Source organism: Nicotiana tomentosiformis, chromosome 6, assembly GCF_000390325.3.
Source record: "Nicotiana tomentosiformis chromosome 6, ASM39032v3, whole genome shotgun sequence".
NCBI lineage: Eukaryota > Viridiplantae > Streptophyta > Magnoliopsida > Solanales > Solanaceae > Nicotiana > Nicotiana tomentosiformis.
In genome coordinates this window covers 143,790,652-143,806,783 of record NC_090817.1, presented here as the reverse complement: position 1 = coordinate 143,806,783, position 16,132 = coordinate 143,790,652, and the positions used below count along the sequence as shown (strand labels likewise).

At 33.8% G+C, this 16,132-nt stretch overlaps 3 protein-coding genes across 6 annotated transcripts; 2 read left to right on the top strand and 1 right to left on the bottom strand.

Moving 5' to 3' along the window:
• The first annotated feature begins 1,002 nt into the window (after positions 1-1,002).
• On the top strand, positions 1,003-6,534 carry LOC104104409 (cyclin-C1-2-like). Of its 4 annotated transcripts, none has more exons than XR_688132.4 (11): positions 1,003-1,162; positions 1,247-1,353; positions 2,620-2,659; positions 3,371-3,415; positions 4,340-4,458; positions 4,579-4,693; positions 4,957-5,001; positions 5,145-5,292; positions 5,886-5,983; positions 6,079-6,199; positions 6,332-6,534. XR_688132.4 is itself a non-coding variant. In XM_009612485.4 (10 exons), the coding sequence occupies exons 1-10, from the start codon at positions 1,131-1,133 to the stop codon at positions 6,083-6,085; spliced, it is 756 nt and encodes a 251-aa protein (XP_009610780.1). In that variant the 5' UTR covers positions 1,003-1,130; the 3' UTR covers positions 6,086-6,534. The 4 variants fall into 4 exon arrangements, 2 of the variants coding, with proteins under 2 accessions (XP_009610780.1, XP_009610781.1); XR_004509125.2 differs by having other exon boundaries at positions 5,886-5,986; XM_009612485.4 differs by having other exon boundaries at positions 6,079-6,534.
• A 180-nt stretch (positions 6,535-6,714) lies between these two features.
• Positions 6,715-8,994, bottom strand: LOC104104408 (uncharacterized). The gene is made up of 3 exons (XM_009612484.4): positions 8,678-8,994; positions 7,184-7,296; positions 6,715-7,100 (listed from the first exon to the last, which is right to left on the bottom strand). Exons 1-3 carry the CDS (start codon positions 8,917-8,919, stop codon positions 6,970-6,972), a joined length of 486 nt encoding a protein of 161 aa, XP_009610779.1. The 5' UTR covers positions 8,920-8,994; the 3' UTR covers positions 6,715-6,969.
• Positions 8,995-15,196: 6,202 nt separating this feature from the next.
• On the top strand, positions 15,197-15,724 carry LOC138894883 (uncharacterized). The gene is made up of 2 exons (XM_070179617.1): positions 15,197-15,369; positions 15,463-15,724. Exons 1-2 carry the CDS (start codon positions 15,197-15,199, stop codon positions 15,722-15,724), a joined length of 435 nt encoding a protein of 144 aa, XP_070035718.1.
• Positions 15,725-16,132: the final 408 nt, after the last annotated feature.

Here is a 16,132-nt window from a genome sequence, read left to right as displayed (position 1 = left end):
GGTGACCAAAGCAGATGCCTCTACTCAATTGATTAGAGTCTCGTGCTGATAACGTGTTATAAAACAATAAAAGAAGAAGAAAAGTATTGCAGAGAAAAGTGGAGAGACAGAATTCTTATTGACTTGGGATGATTTGTAGTGGAATAAAACCCCTCTATTTATAGGGAAAAAGTAACTTAGCCACCAAGTAACAAACCCTGAAATCTCTCTAAAATATAGAAATTCACCTTAATTACAATTCTATTTATAACATAACTTGTAAAGAACCACAAAACTAATTGATCCGGGTTGGGGTGGGTGGTGGTGGTGGTAGTGGTGGTGGGGGGGGGGGGAGGGGGAGGGATAATAGACATTTGATATTGGATTATTGCTATTGTCACAAGAGCATTAACTCAAGATTTTGGGTTGGGCCAACACCTCCCTCCCACCCACTGTGTAGAAATGACACCAGATAGAACTATAAAGGGCTGTTATTTAGGAATAATCAATGTATTATGAATTTTAGTTTTTTAGTTCAATTTTTCAGGACACAAATGTCCTGAATTATCCTAAAACTAGATTTTTAGTTCAATTTTTTTAGAACAATATATGTACTGGCTAATCCTTAAATAGCAGCCCTAAAAATAATTGTTTGTGTACTACCCCTCCTACTATAGATGGATTTTTCAAGGGCAAGTGCACATATAATCATTCTCATGGATGTTATTTAGAGATTAACCAATATTTATTTTGTCCTAAAATTTTAAACTGAAATATTTAACTTCAGGACAATCCAGGATAAAATGAAAAATTAAACTGAAAAATCAAAATTCAGGATGCACTGGCTAATTCCCAAATAACAACCCTTTAGGGTGGTTACTGGTGTCATTTCTACTATTTTCCAGCATTTCCATCATGGGCCCTATAAAAGTGATAGTTATTCAGCCCAATAAATCAGAAAGCTCACGTTGACTCTTTTTTTTTTATTTTTTTTATTTTTTTATTTTAAATTCCTTTATTTTTTGCTTCGTCTCTCAGAAACAACCTCGATTAGTTGATGTGAATTTATAACTGATAACTTGTCGAATTCGTACCAGTTAAAAGTTAGCTAAAACCCAATTTCCGATTCTGGGTGTTCCTCAGTTCATCATATGGCTGCCAATTTCTGGACTTCATCTCAATAGTACGTCTAAAATCCTTATTTCTTAGTCTTTCTTGTTTTTTTTTTTTTTTTTTTTTTTGTATAATATTTTCTCGTTGTTTGCAGCAAAGAACTTCTGGACCCTGAAGAAGTAGAGGTAGTGCATCATCTGGATAAAGATAGAGGAATCACTCTCGATGATTTCAAGCTCATCAAATTGCATATGTCTAATTGTAATTCCCATTATTTTTCTTTCTCTAGTGTTTTTCAATGTAGAGTTTACTAATTGGAATTGACATAAAGTATAGTTTTTATGGTTAATTTGGATTTGCAAGTATATCAGTAAGTTGCTGGAGTTTTCAGGCTATCATATTAAGCTTCAGCCTATGATGTTACTTCTTTCTTGATTTCTTTTTGCAACATTTTCTTATAATTTTCAATTAGTAAGTTTAATAAATTTAATGATCATGAAAAGAGCACCAAGCAACTGCATCCAAGTACAAAAAGGTAACAAATGCTGTTATTGCTGTGGATACTGTCATTGGATATATTTGTTTCAAAATTTCTTCATAAATAATAGCTAACAATACATGTCTTTTCTCCACCCTATCGGACCTTGGATGGTTGGATCTGTATAATAATTAATTTGTTGTTCTGAAATGACGAATTTCTTTTCTTTTCAGCTATTTCTATTGGAATCAGTTGATTTCCTATCTTGAAAGAAATTAATAATATAGTTACTTGAGATCCAAAGACCAGAGATGGGAAATTTTATGTTATGTGATTCCCATTTGTTTCAGAATTTTCACTGGCCCTCGAACTGTACTACCTACACTCAACTGTCATCTAAGATTTATTGCTTGCTTAGAAATTACATTGAGGTTCGTTTGGAAGAATGAAACTTGTTGGTATTTGAGAGCTCAAAATGTACTTTAGGAAAGCTGATGTGCATATTAATCGCAGTTTCAGTCAACAGAAACGGAAAAAGTTCTGGTTCACCTTATCTGTTGTAATGTCACAATGAAGTATTTGTAATAAAAACCCAACATAGCAAAAATATTTGTACAAAGTATGTAGTATAAACAAAATACTGTTACCTTATTAAAAAAATATTAAAAAATACTGTTCTTTTGGAAGTCAGTTTCTACATCAATCTTGTACTAAAAATATGCATCTTTCTACATGATATGGCAAATTTTGCTGATTTACACGCTGGTAATTACAGTTAAAATCATTTGTCTGGCATATGCTCACTTTACAGGAATAATTGAAACATTCAGCATACCTCTTGAGCACAACTTATTCTTTCTTGAACATATTTCGTATTTGCATACCAAACTTATTAGAATTTCTGCTTTACTCGTATCTCTTTTAATGTATATATGGCTGGTATCTTTGCCTGACTTGCAGTTCTTGTTGTGAATCATGATTTTGCACTTGATAACTTAAATAACTTTCTCCATCTCGTTTGATTTGTTAATTTCTCTGCTCTCTCACAGATGTTGCAAGATTGGCTCAAAATGTGAAAGTGAGACAAAGGTCTGTTTTCTATCCTCATCTGCTTATAAAGCGTTTCTTTTATAAGTAATGAACATTTCTTATGTTCTCTCATCAGCATAGTTTTCTCTTTACGAGCATAATTTTCTGTCTGAGGATCATAACCTTTAGCTGAAAGGTGGAAGAATCTACTAGTTGTAGCTAGTTAATAGTTAGAGCACTCGCTTGATGATAGAGGAACGTCAATGCTCTGATGCTACATAAGTGTGTCTTCTGCTCAATATATGGATCATAGGTTGTAGATTACCTATCGACACAGTTGTTTTTTTTCATTTTGTATCACAAACTTTTCAAGACTGCATTTTGGACCTGAGTGTTTATTATGTGTATCTCCTTAACTTTCACAGAAGATCACTGACAGAAATTTTACACTGTACTATGTTTCACCACTGAGTCAAGTGATTTACAATGTTCTCAAAAATTTGTAGAAAGATTCAACTATGCTATGTTTATACGGAGAAATTTTAGCAACAGATCAAAATAAGCATGAAACTGAATAATGAAACATTATATGAGTATACATACGCATATATTAAAGCTATGCTATGTTTATACGGAGAAATTTTAGCAACAGATCAAAATAAGCATGAAACTGAATAATGAAACATTATATGAGTATAAATACGCATATATTAAAGCACCTGTTTTTGCTACTTTCAGCAATCTTGGTATCTAATATGTGGTTATTTCCAGGGTTGTTGCCACTGCTATTACGTACATGAGACGCGTATATGTCAGGTATATCGTGTTATCTTTGATATTAGAAGGACAGTACACTATTCATTTTAAATTATTTACCTAATCAGAGAAGTACACTATGCACTGTACCTTCAGGGTGTTGGTGTGGAGGGTACGTTACTTTTAGGAACTTTTAACCCAAAAAGCCACCGCCAAAACATAAATCCATATTACTTTAAGCCAATGAGATTTTGATCACCTAATGGTTCTTAAAGATATTGCGTAAATTCTTTGGCTTGTTTAAATGGATCATAAAAGAGGAAAAGCGAATCAGCGCTGCGAACAAAATGTAGAACTGAATAGAAAAAAGATTGGTATTACTTGCTGTAAAGTTCTGATGCAGAACTGGCGGAGGAAATTCAGCTCTGTCAGTGAGAGAGTCTGAAGAGTCACTTCTCCAAAGGATTTCCTCACAGATATACGCAATCACCAGCTGCGGCCACTCAAATTGTGATTCACTATATTCTGTCAGAAACACATTATCAGAAAATGACTTTATATCATGAAGCAAATTAAGTAAAACAAATAAATAAGCTGATTCAGAAAGGTTATTGGATGAACCACTTTAGTTATTCGTACAAAAAATGGAAATATGTGTACAATACTTAAATATGTTACAAAAAAGTTCACTTAAAAAAGTTAAGAAAAAGAAAGAAAGAAGAAAGCACCCTCTGCTCTGATTGTTGGACCAATTGTTTGCTTGTATCTGGAAACCATGTGTTAACTGTTTTTTGGAATAGTAATCGTGGACAAAGTCATTCTAATTGAAAGGAGAATTCTCTAATTTGGACTTTATATATCCTTTCCGTTTCACAAAATTGAAACCTTTAAAGTCACACTTATGTTCTAGGGGGGCTACCATTGCTTCACCTTGAAACGTTCTACTTTACTGTTCTCTCTAGTCATCGTTTTTCTTGTCCGTAGGAGAAGTATGACCGAGTATGATCCTCGTCTGGTTGCTCCAACTTGCTTGTATTTGGCATCAAAAGCAGAAGAAAGCACTGTGCAGGCCCGAGTTCTTGTATTTTATATCAAGAAATTATGTAAGTACTTTGATTGCAATGACGAAGTACTTATTATGATATCCTATTGTTGCTACGTGGATTACATAATTTAGTTAATTTGTAATACAAGATGTTGATTTTTATGGGTTGGTTATGCAGATTCTGATGAGAAGTATAAGTATGAAATAAAAGACATACTTGACATGGAGATGAAAGTTTTGGAAGCCCTAAACTATTACTTAGTTGTATATCATCCATATCGTTCATTATCACAGTAAGTATCGTGGAGTATGCTTTGTCAGGCCAGCTCGCACCCTTATTCAGCAGAAATTATAGAATCTTAAAATTGGTTAATGCATTTTCACTATTTTACTAATGAAGGAGTTCTGGATATGAATGACAAGACTGGAGTAGATAGTTGTGTGTTAGGTGTTTTTGCAGTCTCCAAGCAATCAAATTATAATATTCCTTATGTAGCTGATCAACAACAACAATCCAGTATAAATACACAACTTGAACTTTTAACTCAATTGGCAGGTTCCTTCAGGATGCTGGCATGAGCGATACAACTCAATTGACTTGGTAAGAAACTTTCAGAGGCCTTCATATCTTTGATTTTCAGTTATGAAATTTACCAGATAAATATGACGTCCCATAATAGGTATTTCCAAAATTATACATTCTTGTTTTGTTTTGATAAGTCTGGAATTCTACTTAAATTCCAGGGGACTTGTAAATGACACCTATAAGATGGACCTAATTCTTATACATCCGCCACATTTGATTGCTTTAGCCTGCATATATATTGCAAGTGTGCTGAAAGATAAAGAAACAACTGCCTGGTTTGAGGAGCTTCGAGTTGATATGAATGTGGTATGTATGCAAACTCAAATCTGTGCCTGTGATTTTGAAATATAACCAGGAAAGACCATCGTAGACTCTCTTAAAAATCAAATTCCTATATTACAAAGTTGATACGGATAACTTTTAGCTTAACTTGTCACTATTTTATTTTATTTTTTCATGATACGTGAACTGACATTATTTTCTACCCAGGTTTCATAGTTTACTTGTCATTTAGAGATGTAGTTTTGTCACTGTAAGGAAGATAGAGAGGATTGATTCTGCTCTATGTTGTTTTAGGATTTTCTCAACTCCTAGAACTTGCTTCATGTCATATGTACTTCGTTATGTCAAATGTGGGTGGTGAAATAAGTTGATAAGATAGTCTATGCTTAAATAAAACTTGATCTATCACACTTTTGGTCAAAATGATTTACATCAGGTGTATAGGTAAGTATGATGCAAAAGGTTTCACGAAAGCACCGATTCAAGATATGATAATCAGATTGTTGCTCAAACAACCTGCCATGTTCCAACGGGGTTTAAACAGCTTGGAGCATTGACTATCCTAGATGAAGTTTCTTCCTAGCATCATCTTTTAACTAATTTCTCATTATTGACAGGTGAAAAATATAGCAATGGAGATACTAGATTTTTATGACAGCCATAAATCGATCTCAGATGAGAGGGTAAATGCTGCAATGAGCAAGCTAGCTGGAAGGTAGTTGCTACCGTGGCAGTGACTTGGCCTCCCGTTATCTCAACTTTGTTGTCTCAGATCTCTTATGAACAACTTGTTTTCTTTTTGCGAGCCAGGTGTTAAACAATTGCACAATGGCCAACAGCTTCCAATGCTACTTCCAATTAAGAGATTCAAGAGTGGGAAGTCAAGCATCGGCATTGTTAAATGACAAGCTTGATTACAGAGGCAAATTCAGTGGGTTCAAAATTAGTGTGATCTTATTTTATATGTATCCTTTTTTTTTCTTCCCCATATGTATACATAGTTGAGGTGGAAGCAATGGGTTAAGTGGAACTCACAAAATCCGCCCAAAACTCACCCCTGCAGGATTGCCCGAGGAGACGAAAAGGAAAGAAGGTGTGGCAGCTTTGGACCAGCAACCGCGTGTAATAGGAATAAGTCGGATTTGATGTAACACCACCTTAAGGTAAAAGGCATGAAAATGTTAAACTCAGTAATGTGTATTACTTGACCTGTATGACATCTTTAGTTCCTTTAAAGAATAGACAACATTTCCAGTTTAAAGTTCAGCACCTTTTTCGGAGACACAAGCACTCGGCTATTCATAATTTTGTCAATGTTTAAAGTTAAAAAATATTTGGAAGAAATGGTGGCTTCTTGCTATGTTGTTTTAGTGTTGTGGATAATTAAAACCTAAGCAAAAATTTGTAAATAGCTCTGGGATGAAAGCAATTGCGACTAACAACAAATATGAAAAGGTACCTCAATCAAGGAAGTCATGATAATATTCCTTAAAAGGCACAATTACAAGGATGATAACAATCGAGAAATGCATATTACATCAGCTTCGGGCTGCCTCTCCAGGTGATAGTCAATTAAACATTTTCTCAAGGCAAGACACAATTCTTGAGACTTAGAATCAAAATATCTTGACGTTTACTCTGAAAACTACAAAAAGGCTTATCCCGGTTGTATGTAATGTGCATCATAATGGAAGGCCTTTTTCATTGCTCATTCTCGGACTTGACCTCTGGACATACAGCAGATTCGATCTTCACTTTACAATCAGTCGCTGGTGCTGGTGTGTTCCCATCAGTGTTCTTACTCTTCGCTTTCTTCTTAGCTTGCTTTTTTGCTGCATATCAATCAAATACATTAGTCAACTAATTACCTCTAGCGCAAGTAGAACAGCTAAAAGGGAAGGGGTATAATCATCACCTAGTCTCCTTTTAGCTTCAGATTTAGCAAAGAAATCCCTCCATTCATCTGTAAGGACAAACATAGGCTCGTCCTCTTCATCTTCTAAGTCCTGATCTTCGTCTTGCATCATTCTTCAGATGAAAAGCGACAGAATTAGTTAAAAACTACAGGGTGAAACTAAAAGCCTTGAAATTGACAGCTCTAAGACAACATTAACATCTCAAAATCAAAGTTTCAAATGGATACAAGAAAGGGATCGTGCCACTGATGCCAGTGAGGTTTAGGCTCACTGTCTACAACACCTACTTGATTCAAAAAACTTTCAACCCTTTTTCAAGAATAAAACTGAAGACACAGAAAAGTTGGATCGTGTAGTACTTCTCAGTGTTTAGGATGGACAAACTCCCCTTCTTCAAGAGTTTCTTAAGATTACAGAGGTTGAACAGATATCACTATTCGGCAGCATAGTTTACACACATGCACCTCTTCCTTGATAGTCAATCACCATATTCAGCCCAAATCAACTCAAGATTTTACCAAATGCAGCCACCCTGAGCATGTGCAATTCTGAAGTTGATAGAACTTTTTTGAAACTTAGAACGGACTTTAAGATGTTCTATTAAGGGGAGGAGAAAATTAAGTTCGCTTGGAGATGGCTGCATTCTGTAGGAAGATGTAGGACTCCAGGAGAGTTTATACATAAAGAAGAATGATTTAGCGGGTGATAGAGCGGATGAGGGCCTGAGCCAAGAAATTGAGTATGGGAGTGGAAAGGGACAAGTGGAAAGACTCTTCAGGACAATGGAAGAGGAACGGGGGAAGCCAGAGGGGGAGGACAGCAAGCACAGTTTGAAGGCAGACGTGTGATGTATATGGCTGGAGGGAGCAGTTGTCCAGTTGATGCTCCTACATATCTCTTCTTTTTTCATCTGAGATCTCCACAAAAACAATTCCATGTTTGGAGAAAAATGTATCCAACACTTTTAGACTCTTCCTACTAAAGGTAGCCATGAAACATCTCAACTTTTAGTCTCTAAACAACATTGCATATACAGTAGTACTCATGTTTAAAACTTGTGGTATAAATAAACTCGTGATTAAATGAGGTAAAAACACTACCAATTAGCAGAGGCGAAACCAAGACTTCAAGCTTATGGGTTCGGGAGTCTAATCATTTTAAGTTGCTGGGTTCTAAATTAATAGTTTATACATATTCAATGGACTTTTAAGACAAAAACAATGTTCGAATTCAAAGCCGACACTCTAGCTCCGCCCCTGCCAATTAGTAAACTTATTATCAATATATAATACTAATAGCATTACTAAGATAATCACAATATAGTACAATGTGTAGCAACTACTACTTCAGTAGCACCATCAGAAACACAGACAACTTAATTTCCTGCCGTGAAAAAAAAAAATCAATCTTCAGATTAGCTCAATTTTAATCAGAGAAACAACGAAGCATTAAATTCATCATTGAAGAACAAAAGGACATAGGGGAAAAGTAACCTCGAGTCAGTAAAATTTCCATTAGGCTCAGAAATCTGCGGATTCAAATCGTCCGGCAAAATAGCAGGTGAAATCTGTTGAGGGTTTTGCGGAAAAGGAGTGAAAAGTGGGCATGTTGGAATATGATTGTTCCGCTGCAACATGTGGCTGTGTAATGGACAACTATGTAATATCTGAAAGTGATGATGATGAAGCGGATGATGACTCCATGGCTTGGGGACGACTGAAGAATTTTTCTCCATTAATGGCTTGGTGCTGTACTCCGCTATGCTTCTTCCTTATTTCGGGTCAAGGTATTGGGCGCAGTGACTGGGCTACACAACCAAAGCCCAACTATACTGAGGTCTTATCGGAGATTTGCAGTCCTACCTCTATTTTTAAAAATTATTGATTTGATAGTCCCCGACAAAAAATCCATAATAATATGATAATTATACCCCTAATAAAAGATATAAAACCTGTATCACGCATTAATCGCGTGATCTACAACCTTATTCGTAAATTTTTTTACATTTTAGCTAAAACTTCATGCTAATGCATGCTTAAGTTATTTATCATGCAGTCTATAATTTTGTCATGAGTTTTATCTAGAAACTTCAATCTAAACATGCTGAATTTTTTTTGTTCATTTGCTAAAATTTCAGACTAAATATGCTTAAAATTTTGTCCCGTAATATGTAATTTTCTAATGAGTTTTTGCTAATACATGTTGAAGTTATTTAGTTCATTTGCCAAAATTTCATACTAAAACATGCCGAAGTTTTATCCTACAGTCTACAGTTTTGTCATGAGTTTTATCCGAAATTTCAGTCTAAACAAACTGAAGTTTTTTAGTTCATTTGCTAAAAATTCAGACTAAACATGCTTAAATTTTTGTCTTGCAGTATGTAGTTTTCTAATGAGTTTTTGCTAATGCATGCTGAAGTTATTTAGTTCATTTGCTAAAATTTCATACCAAAACATGTTGAAGTTCTATCTTGCAGTCTACAATTTTATCACGATTTTTATCCGAAATTTCAGTCTAAACAAGCTGAAGTTTTTTAGTTCATTTACTAAAATTTCAGACTAAACATGCTTAAGTTTTTGTCTTGTAGTATGTAATTTTCTAATGAGTTTTTGCTAATGCATATTAAGATTATTTAATTTATTTGCTAAAATTTCATACCAAAACATGTTGACGTTTTGTCCTGTAGAGTGTAGTCTACAGTTCTGTCAATAGTCTTTAATTATCGTCTTTTTAAAACGCTTTTAACCAAAAAAAAAAAGGGGTACAGATGCAAATTGAAAAATAAAACGGGTAAAAGTTAAAATGGGCGAACAAATAGGGCGCCCCATACAATTTTTACGGTCTTACTCTCGACTAGACCAACTCTTCAACGGTTTGGCCCGCATGAGAAATGCACTACCCAATTCGGGTGAAGTACACGAATAGTATTCAAAGTGGATGGTCTTGAATTTTTGTTTCCGCTTGGCTCATGGACAGAATTTCAATAAGTGTTGCCCCTCGCTTGTCTCATGGGCAACACTTTTAACTTTTAACTTTGACGTTTTGTCCACGAGGAAAGCTAGGGTCAAAAGTTAAAGACTATCACAAAAATATTCACATTTCTATAATTTTTTTACGTCATTGGTGTTAATAAAATATAGCAAGGGCTAACCATTTTTGGTGCTAATTTTTGAGAAGTAGTGTTTGAAAGTTCGTTGAAAAGTAACCATTTTTCGAAAATATCATGACCGTGTCATGAATTTATAACAGTGAAAAATCCAGAATAACGTACTGATTTTTGAAATTCACGACAGTGTTATGAATTTCAAACTTAAAAAGAGTAAAACTCTATGACAATCTCTTGGATTTTGTCCAAGATACAGTCGCGGAGTTTCACCTTTAAAAGTTCGAAATGCCGGAAAAGGGTCAAAGATGTCCTTGAACTATTTGAAATAGTTCAAAAATATCCTTCGTTTATTTTTGGTATAAAAAATATCACTCTTGTCTATGTTTTAGATCACAAATACCCCTTAAACCGTTAGTCTTGCCATTGAAGCTGACATGGCAGTCCAACTGGGTTAGATTTGCTTACATGGTCATCTATCTAAGCAATCCAGCATGACAAAATTATTTTCCGAAAATTTTTATTAAAATACAAAATCAACACTTATTCCGAAAAAAGTAAAAAATTTCCGGAAAAATTATTTATTTCAGAATTTTTTATTAAAACACAAAATCAACACTTATTCCGAAAAAAGTAAAAAATTTCTGGAAAATTATAAGAACTTCGAATGAACCAATTGATACTTACAGTAGAGGTGTACCTTTTGTGAAGCTATAACAGATAAGCATCTAAAAATTTGGATCAAACTAATCATAAATTCACAAAAGAGAACAATAAAGTTTTTTAATCAAATCATAAACAACAATCAAGAATAATTTTTTTGGAAATTTTTACTTTTTTCGGAATAAGTGTTGATTTTGTATTTTAATAAAAAAAATTCGAAATAAAATATTTTTTCGAATTTTTTTTATTTTTTTCGGAATAAGTGTTGATTTTGTGTTTTAATAAAAAATTTCGGAAAAATATTTTTGTCGAAAAAATAATTTTACCATACTGGATTGCTTAGATGGATGATCATGTAAGCAAATTTAACCCAGTTGGACTGCCATGTCAATTTCAATGGCAAGACTAACGGTTTAAAGGGCATTTGTGGTTCAAAAAATAGATGGCAGGAATATTTTTGGTACCAAAAATAAACGGAGGATATTTTTGAGTTATTTCAAATAAAATGCATATTTGTTATGGTCTCTAAAATATGCAATGATAAAAGTTTATTAAAGTACTCCATATTAACCCTAAATGCTTAGTTAATTATCTTACGCCAAGCAAAATTCTTTTTTTTAAATTTTTTTTGCGTCATTTCTCGTAGATTTTTTTTTTCTTCGTTCTCTTTTTGTTATTTTAGTCATTTCCCTTTCATAATCAGCTAGCATCATACCATCTCTGCCAAACTCTTTGGAGTTTGGTGAAGCGTTGGGTAGGTGAAAAATCTCCTTTTCTGGTTCTACTAACAGCAAATTGAAGTTGTCTTTCTTTGACTGAAACAATTCTTAATAAAGTTAAATCCTGGCATATAATATCAACATAAGCAAGATTAATTTTAAACAACATGGACAGCACATACTTTGCCTTTACTCTTTAATTTGATATTCAATTGACGGTAATAATAGTTAAAGAGAAAGTACAAATAAAACTATAACCACTATGGCTGATATTTCATTGGTAATTAAACTTATTGTAATAGTTAGTAATCATGTTTGAATAAAGTCTCTAGTAAAGAAAAGTTAAGTTAGAGATATTCAGAGGGTCCATTTGAATCCCATTGACGAAGCTTAAAACAAATACAATGATAAGTTGAGTGTAACTTTTCATATTTTGAGGATCGAACAAACTTTATGATAATAACCAGATCGGCAACATGTTACACATCCTCAAGGTTCCAAAGTACAATAAATCTCAAATCGAGCACAAACTCCAACAGCTAGAGTCAAAGAGACGACATAGAGAACAGATGAACATTAGTTCCCTTGCGGACTGTACCAGTCAACTTCTCACAGCTTTAAAGTCACTGCAACTGTTCCTCTGCACACACACAACAGTGTGAACAGTGCAACAATCACTTTATGGGGAATGCCTTCTGCCAGATATTTGCTTGCATCATCCAAGTGACATCACTTGAATATTATTAACATGAAGCAATGAAGAAAACATACACTTGCACATCCAAGAATTAATCAAGTTTTCTCTCAAGTGTGTTGCCATCTTGCAAGTGACGTCCAGACTTCACGAACAAAGAACAACATAACGAAGGACCAATTTCCAGCATTGTGTTATTATATGTCCTTAGATCGGTTGCACCTTTGTCAGAGTGATTTACGTGTAATTCCTACTTAGCTTAGCTATAAGCATTGTGTAGGAAACCATTTGTAAAATCATAAACCTTGTGTTTGGGTATGGGCATTGTAATAGAGTTATTATAAAGAGATTATTACAGGTGAATGGGGGATTAAGAGTTTAATTCCTAGGTTATAATAGGCTTTAATCTAAAAGTTGTTCGGTTAGTGAAGTTGAAATCATACGAGGGTATGTCGTGATTTTTAATCTTGTGAACTGGAAGTTTTTCACGTAAAATTCTGTTGTGTCATTTACTTATCTTTTATTGTGTGTATTATGTGAGAACCGAGTTTCTCTATAGAGTTTGGTGGACCCTAAGTTTCTATCATACAAGCTGACCATATTTGGTTTTGAAACCAAATCGAATTAAATTTAGAAACTAAAACCAAACAAATGTTATTATTTACGAGCTCAAGGTACATGTTTGGTATTATTATGTTCATAGTCCACCAAACCCTACAGAAGGTTGACAATTTCTGTTTTCTGATGGATTTGTTAAGAATTCTTTTACTACCAAGTTATCTAAATCAGCTGTAACATATAATTTATATTTTTAGGTTACTAATAATGTAAAAAATATATAAAAATTATTGTATAGAAGAGTTTAACTCTACATGTGTAATTTTGCTCAAATTGCTAATTCTAAACCCGGAAAAGGGAAAGTTGCGATATGTCGCCGCAGAATTTGGTAAATCATGACGAATTCCCATAAATTTTGACTGAGGCATAGTTGTGTATTAAGCAAACTCTAAAAAGATTAAGTGCGTAAGATGATTTTTATCCTTATAAAATGTATAACAAGGATTTGATCTATGGTTCGAGTAATATAATTTAACTTATTTATTATATTATATGAAAGAGTTTAATTTATCTACTTATGCTTTGAGAGATGCCATATTAGTAGCCCGTTTGGATTGGCTTAAAAATAATTTTTTTCAGCGCTTTTAAATCAAAAATAATAAGTTGGAGTTGACCAACTTGTTGTTTTTGGCTGGTTTAAAGCAATCTTTAACTTATTTTAAACATATTTTTTGACTTTACCATACATTAAAAAAGCTAAAAAAGCAAATCAAAACACCCTTTAGTTTCACTAGGTTGAAATTGAATAGCAGTGTGAGCAATTTTCCAAGTATAAGCAAAAGGCAAAATGATGAGTGAGTTAGTGGTCACTTGCTAGTGGCATCTCAATTCCCACCAACTTCTGTTATAGATAACAAAGAGGTCCTACCAATACCAAATTCAACTGTAACAAATGCACCACCCACCGCGCAGTAAAATAAAAACGAATTTACAAGTTTTATTGGTGGAGTTTATGGATTCTGAATTTATATTTGAATTTATAGTTCGTAATAAAAATTTATATTTGAATTCATAATTTATTTTAGTTATCAGGTTCGTAATAAAATATTTAATATATATTTTATGAATTTATTAATATAAATATAAAATTTAAGTAAAAGTTATTATTCGTTTAAACACGCAGATAAAATACTGTAGCTCCACCCATTTACGGTTTGACGGCGCATGAATATATCCTTGTTTTTGTGTCCACCAACCAACTAGGGCTCGTAAAAAAATCCATGTATTAAGATCTAAACATAGAAGCAGGAGTAGCACATGCTTGTTGTTTTAGTTTATTTTTGCTGTGTTTGAAGTATCTCGTGCGTATCTCGATAAGCATTTGTTTAGCTAACTCGAACAACCAAGGGCTATAGAGTTTGATCTTTCTCCGCGGATCATAAATTTATACGTAAAAATTTATTAAAATTGTAATAAGTGGTAGGTCTGAACCCATAACTTTAAAAATTTAATGGGCTCAATGCTAAAAAAATTTAAAAGTGAACTCATATAATTTAAATTCTGAATTTGCCTCCGGGACAGCTTACCAAAGTGATCCTGCACACTAGCTTGGAGTAGATGTAGTCATATTTTCCTTTGTTTGATAATTAAGGTATTCGGGCCAATTTATACGTCTTTTAATTAATTTACGAGATATCTATTACTCCTTATCAGTGGAAATATGGATTATAACCAAAATTAGAACTTGAGATGTCCAAATGAGTAATACCACTCGTTAACCACTGGGTTATTTCATGGAAGACTATTCAAAGATTATTGTGAACTCGTGTGAAATTATTACTATGTAAATGTTATAAGAAATATCAAATTATGGTGGATGTCTACTCTTCTTTCGTGATCTTCATCTCAAATGCTTAATGACATATTTTCTATGTTTAATGACATATTTTCTTCACATTTCATGCCTATATAAAGGCATTGTAATAGATAGGAAAATACATACAATTGAAGAAGAAATAAGAATCTCTTCTCTCTTTCTATATATATCTCTTAACTTGTTTTTCCTTATTCCATATTGTTACTTTGAGTTATATTTTATAACACGTTATCAGCACGAGACTCTACCGTCTCAAGAAGCTCTTTGAGAAGACTAAGGTATACTTTTTCTCCTCTTTTAATTATGACTGATATTATGAAAAGAAAGTTCGTTGCCCTTGAAATTTTGGGCAAGAACTATATGACATGAGTGTTGGATGCTGAAATCCATTTAGATGCAATGGGTCTTGGAGACGCCATTAAAGACAAAAATAAAGTATCTACCCAAGAATGTGCTAAGGCCTTGATTTTCTTGCGCCATCACCTTGATAAAGGGTTGAAGATAGAATATCTCACAGTCAAAGATCCACTTATTTTGTGGAATGGCTTAAAGGAAAGATATGACAACTTAAAGTTGGTCACTCTTCCACAAGCACGATATGATTGGGCTCATCTGAGGCTCTAAGACTTTAAGTCTGTTTCTGAATATAATTCCGCGATGTTCAGAATTACTTCTAAATTGAAACTCTGTGGAGATACTATCACTGACTATGATATGCTTGAAAAAACGTTCACAACGTTCCATGCTTCCAATATGGTCTTGCAACAGCAGTACCGAGAGAAAGGTTTCAAGAAGTACTCTGAGTTGATTTCTCTTCTCCTTGTGGTTGAACGAAACAACGACTTGCTCATGAGAAATCACGAAAATCGGCCCACTGGGTCTACACCATTTCCTGAAGTGAATGGGGGTGTATTCCCATTATTTTAAGTGTGGAAAAGGTCGTGGCCCTGTTCGTGGTCGTGGTCGTGGGAAAGGAAGAAATTTTTCTGGTGTTAAATTACCCCCCAAAGAAAAATAACCACCAAAAGTGGAAAGGGCCAAAGGCAAATAGTTCAGAAACTGAATATTATCGTTGTGGTGGAAAAGGGCATTGGGCAAATATTTGTCGCATACCAAAATATTTGGTTGAGCTTTATCAAATATCTCTAAAGAATAAAGACCATGAAGCTAATTTTATCTATGACAATGAATTTGACATCACCCACTTGGATGTGGCAAATTTTTTTAGCACTCTGATGGAAAAATAAACCACTCGATCGGTGATAGATCTGTGGTTAAAGAGGATTGAGCAGTTTGATTTTTATGTTTTCCTATTCGTAGTATCTAATGAATAAA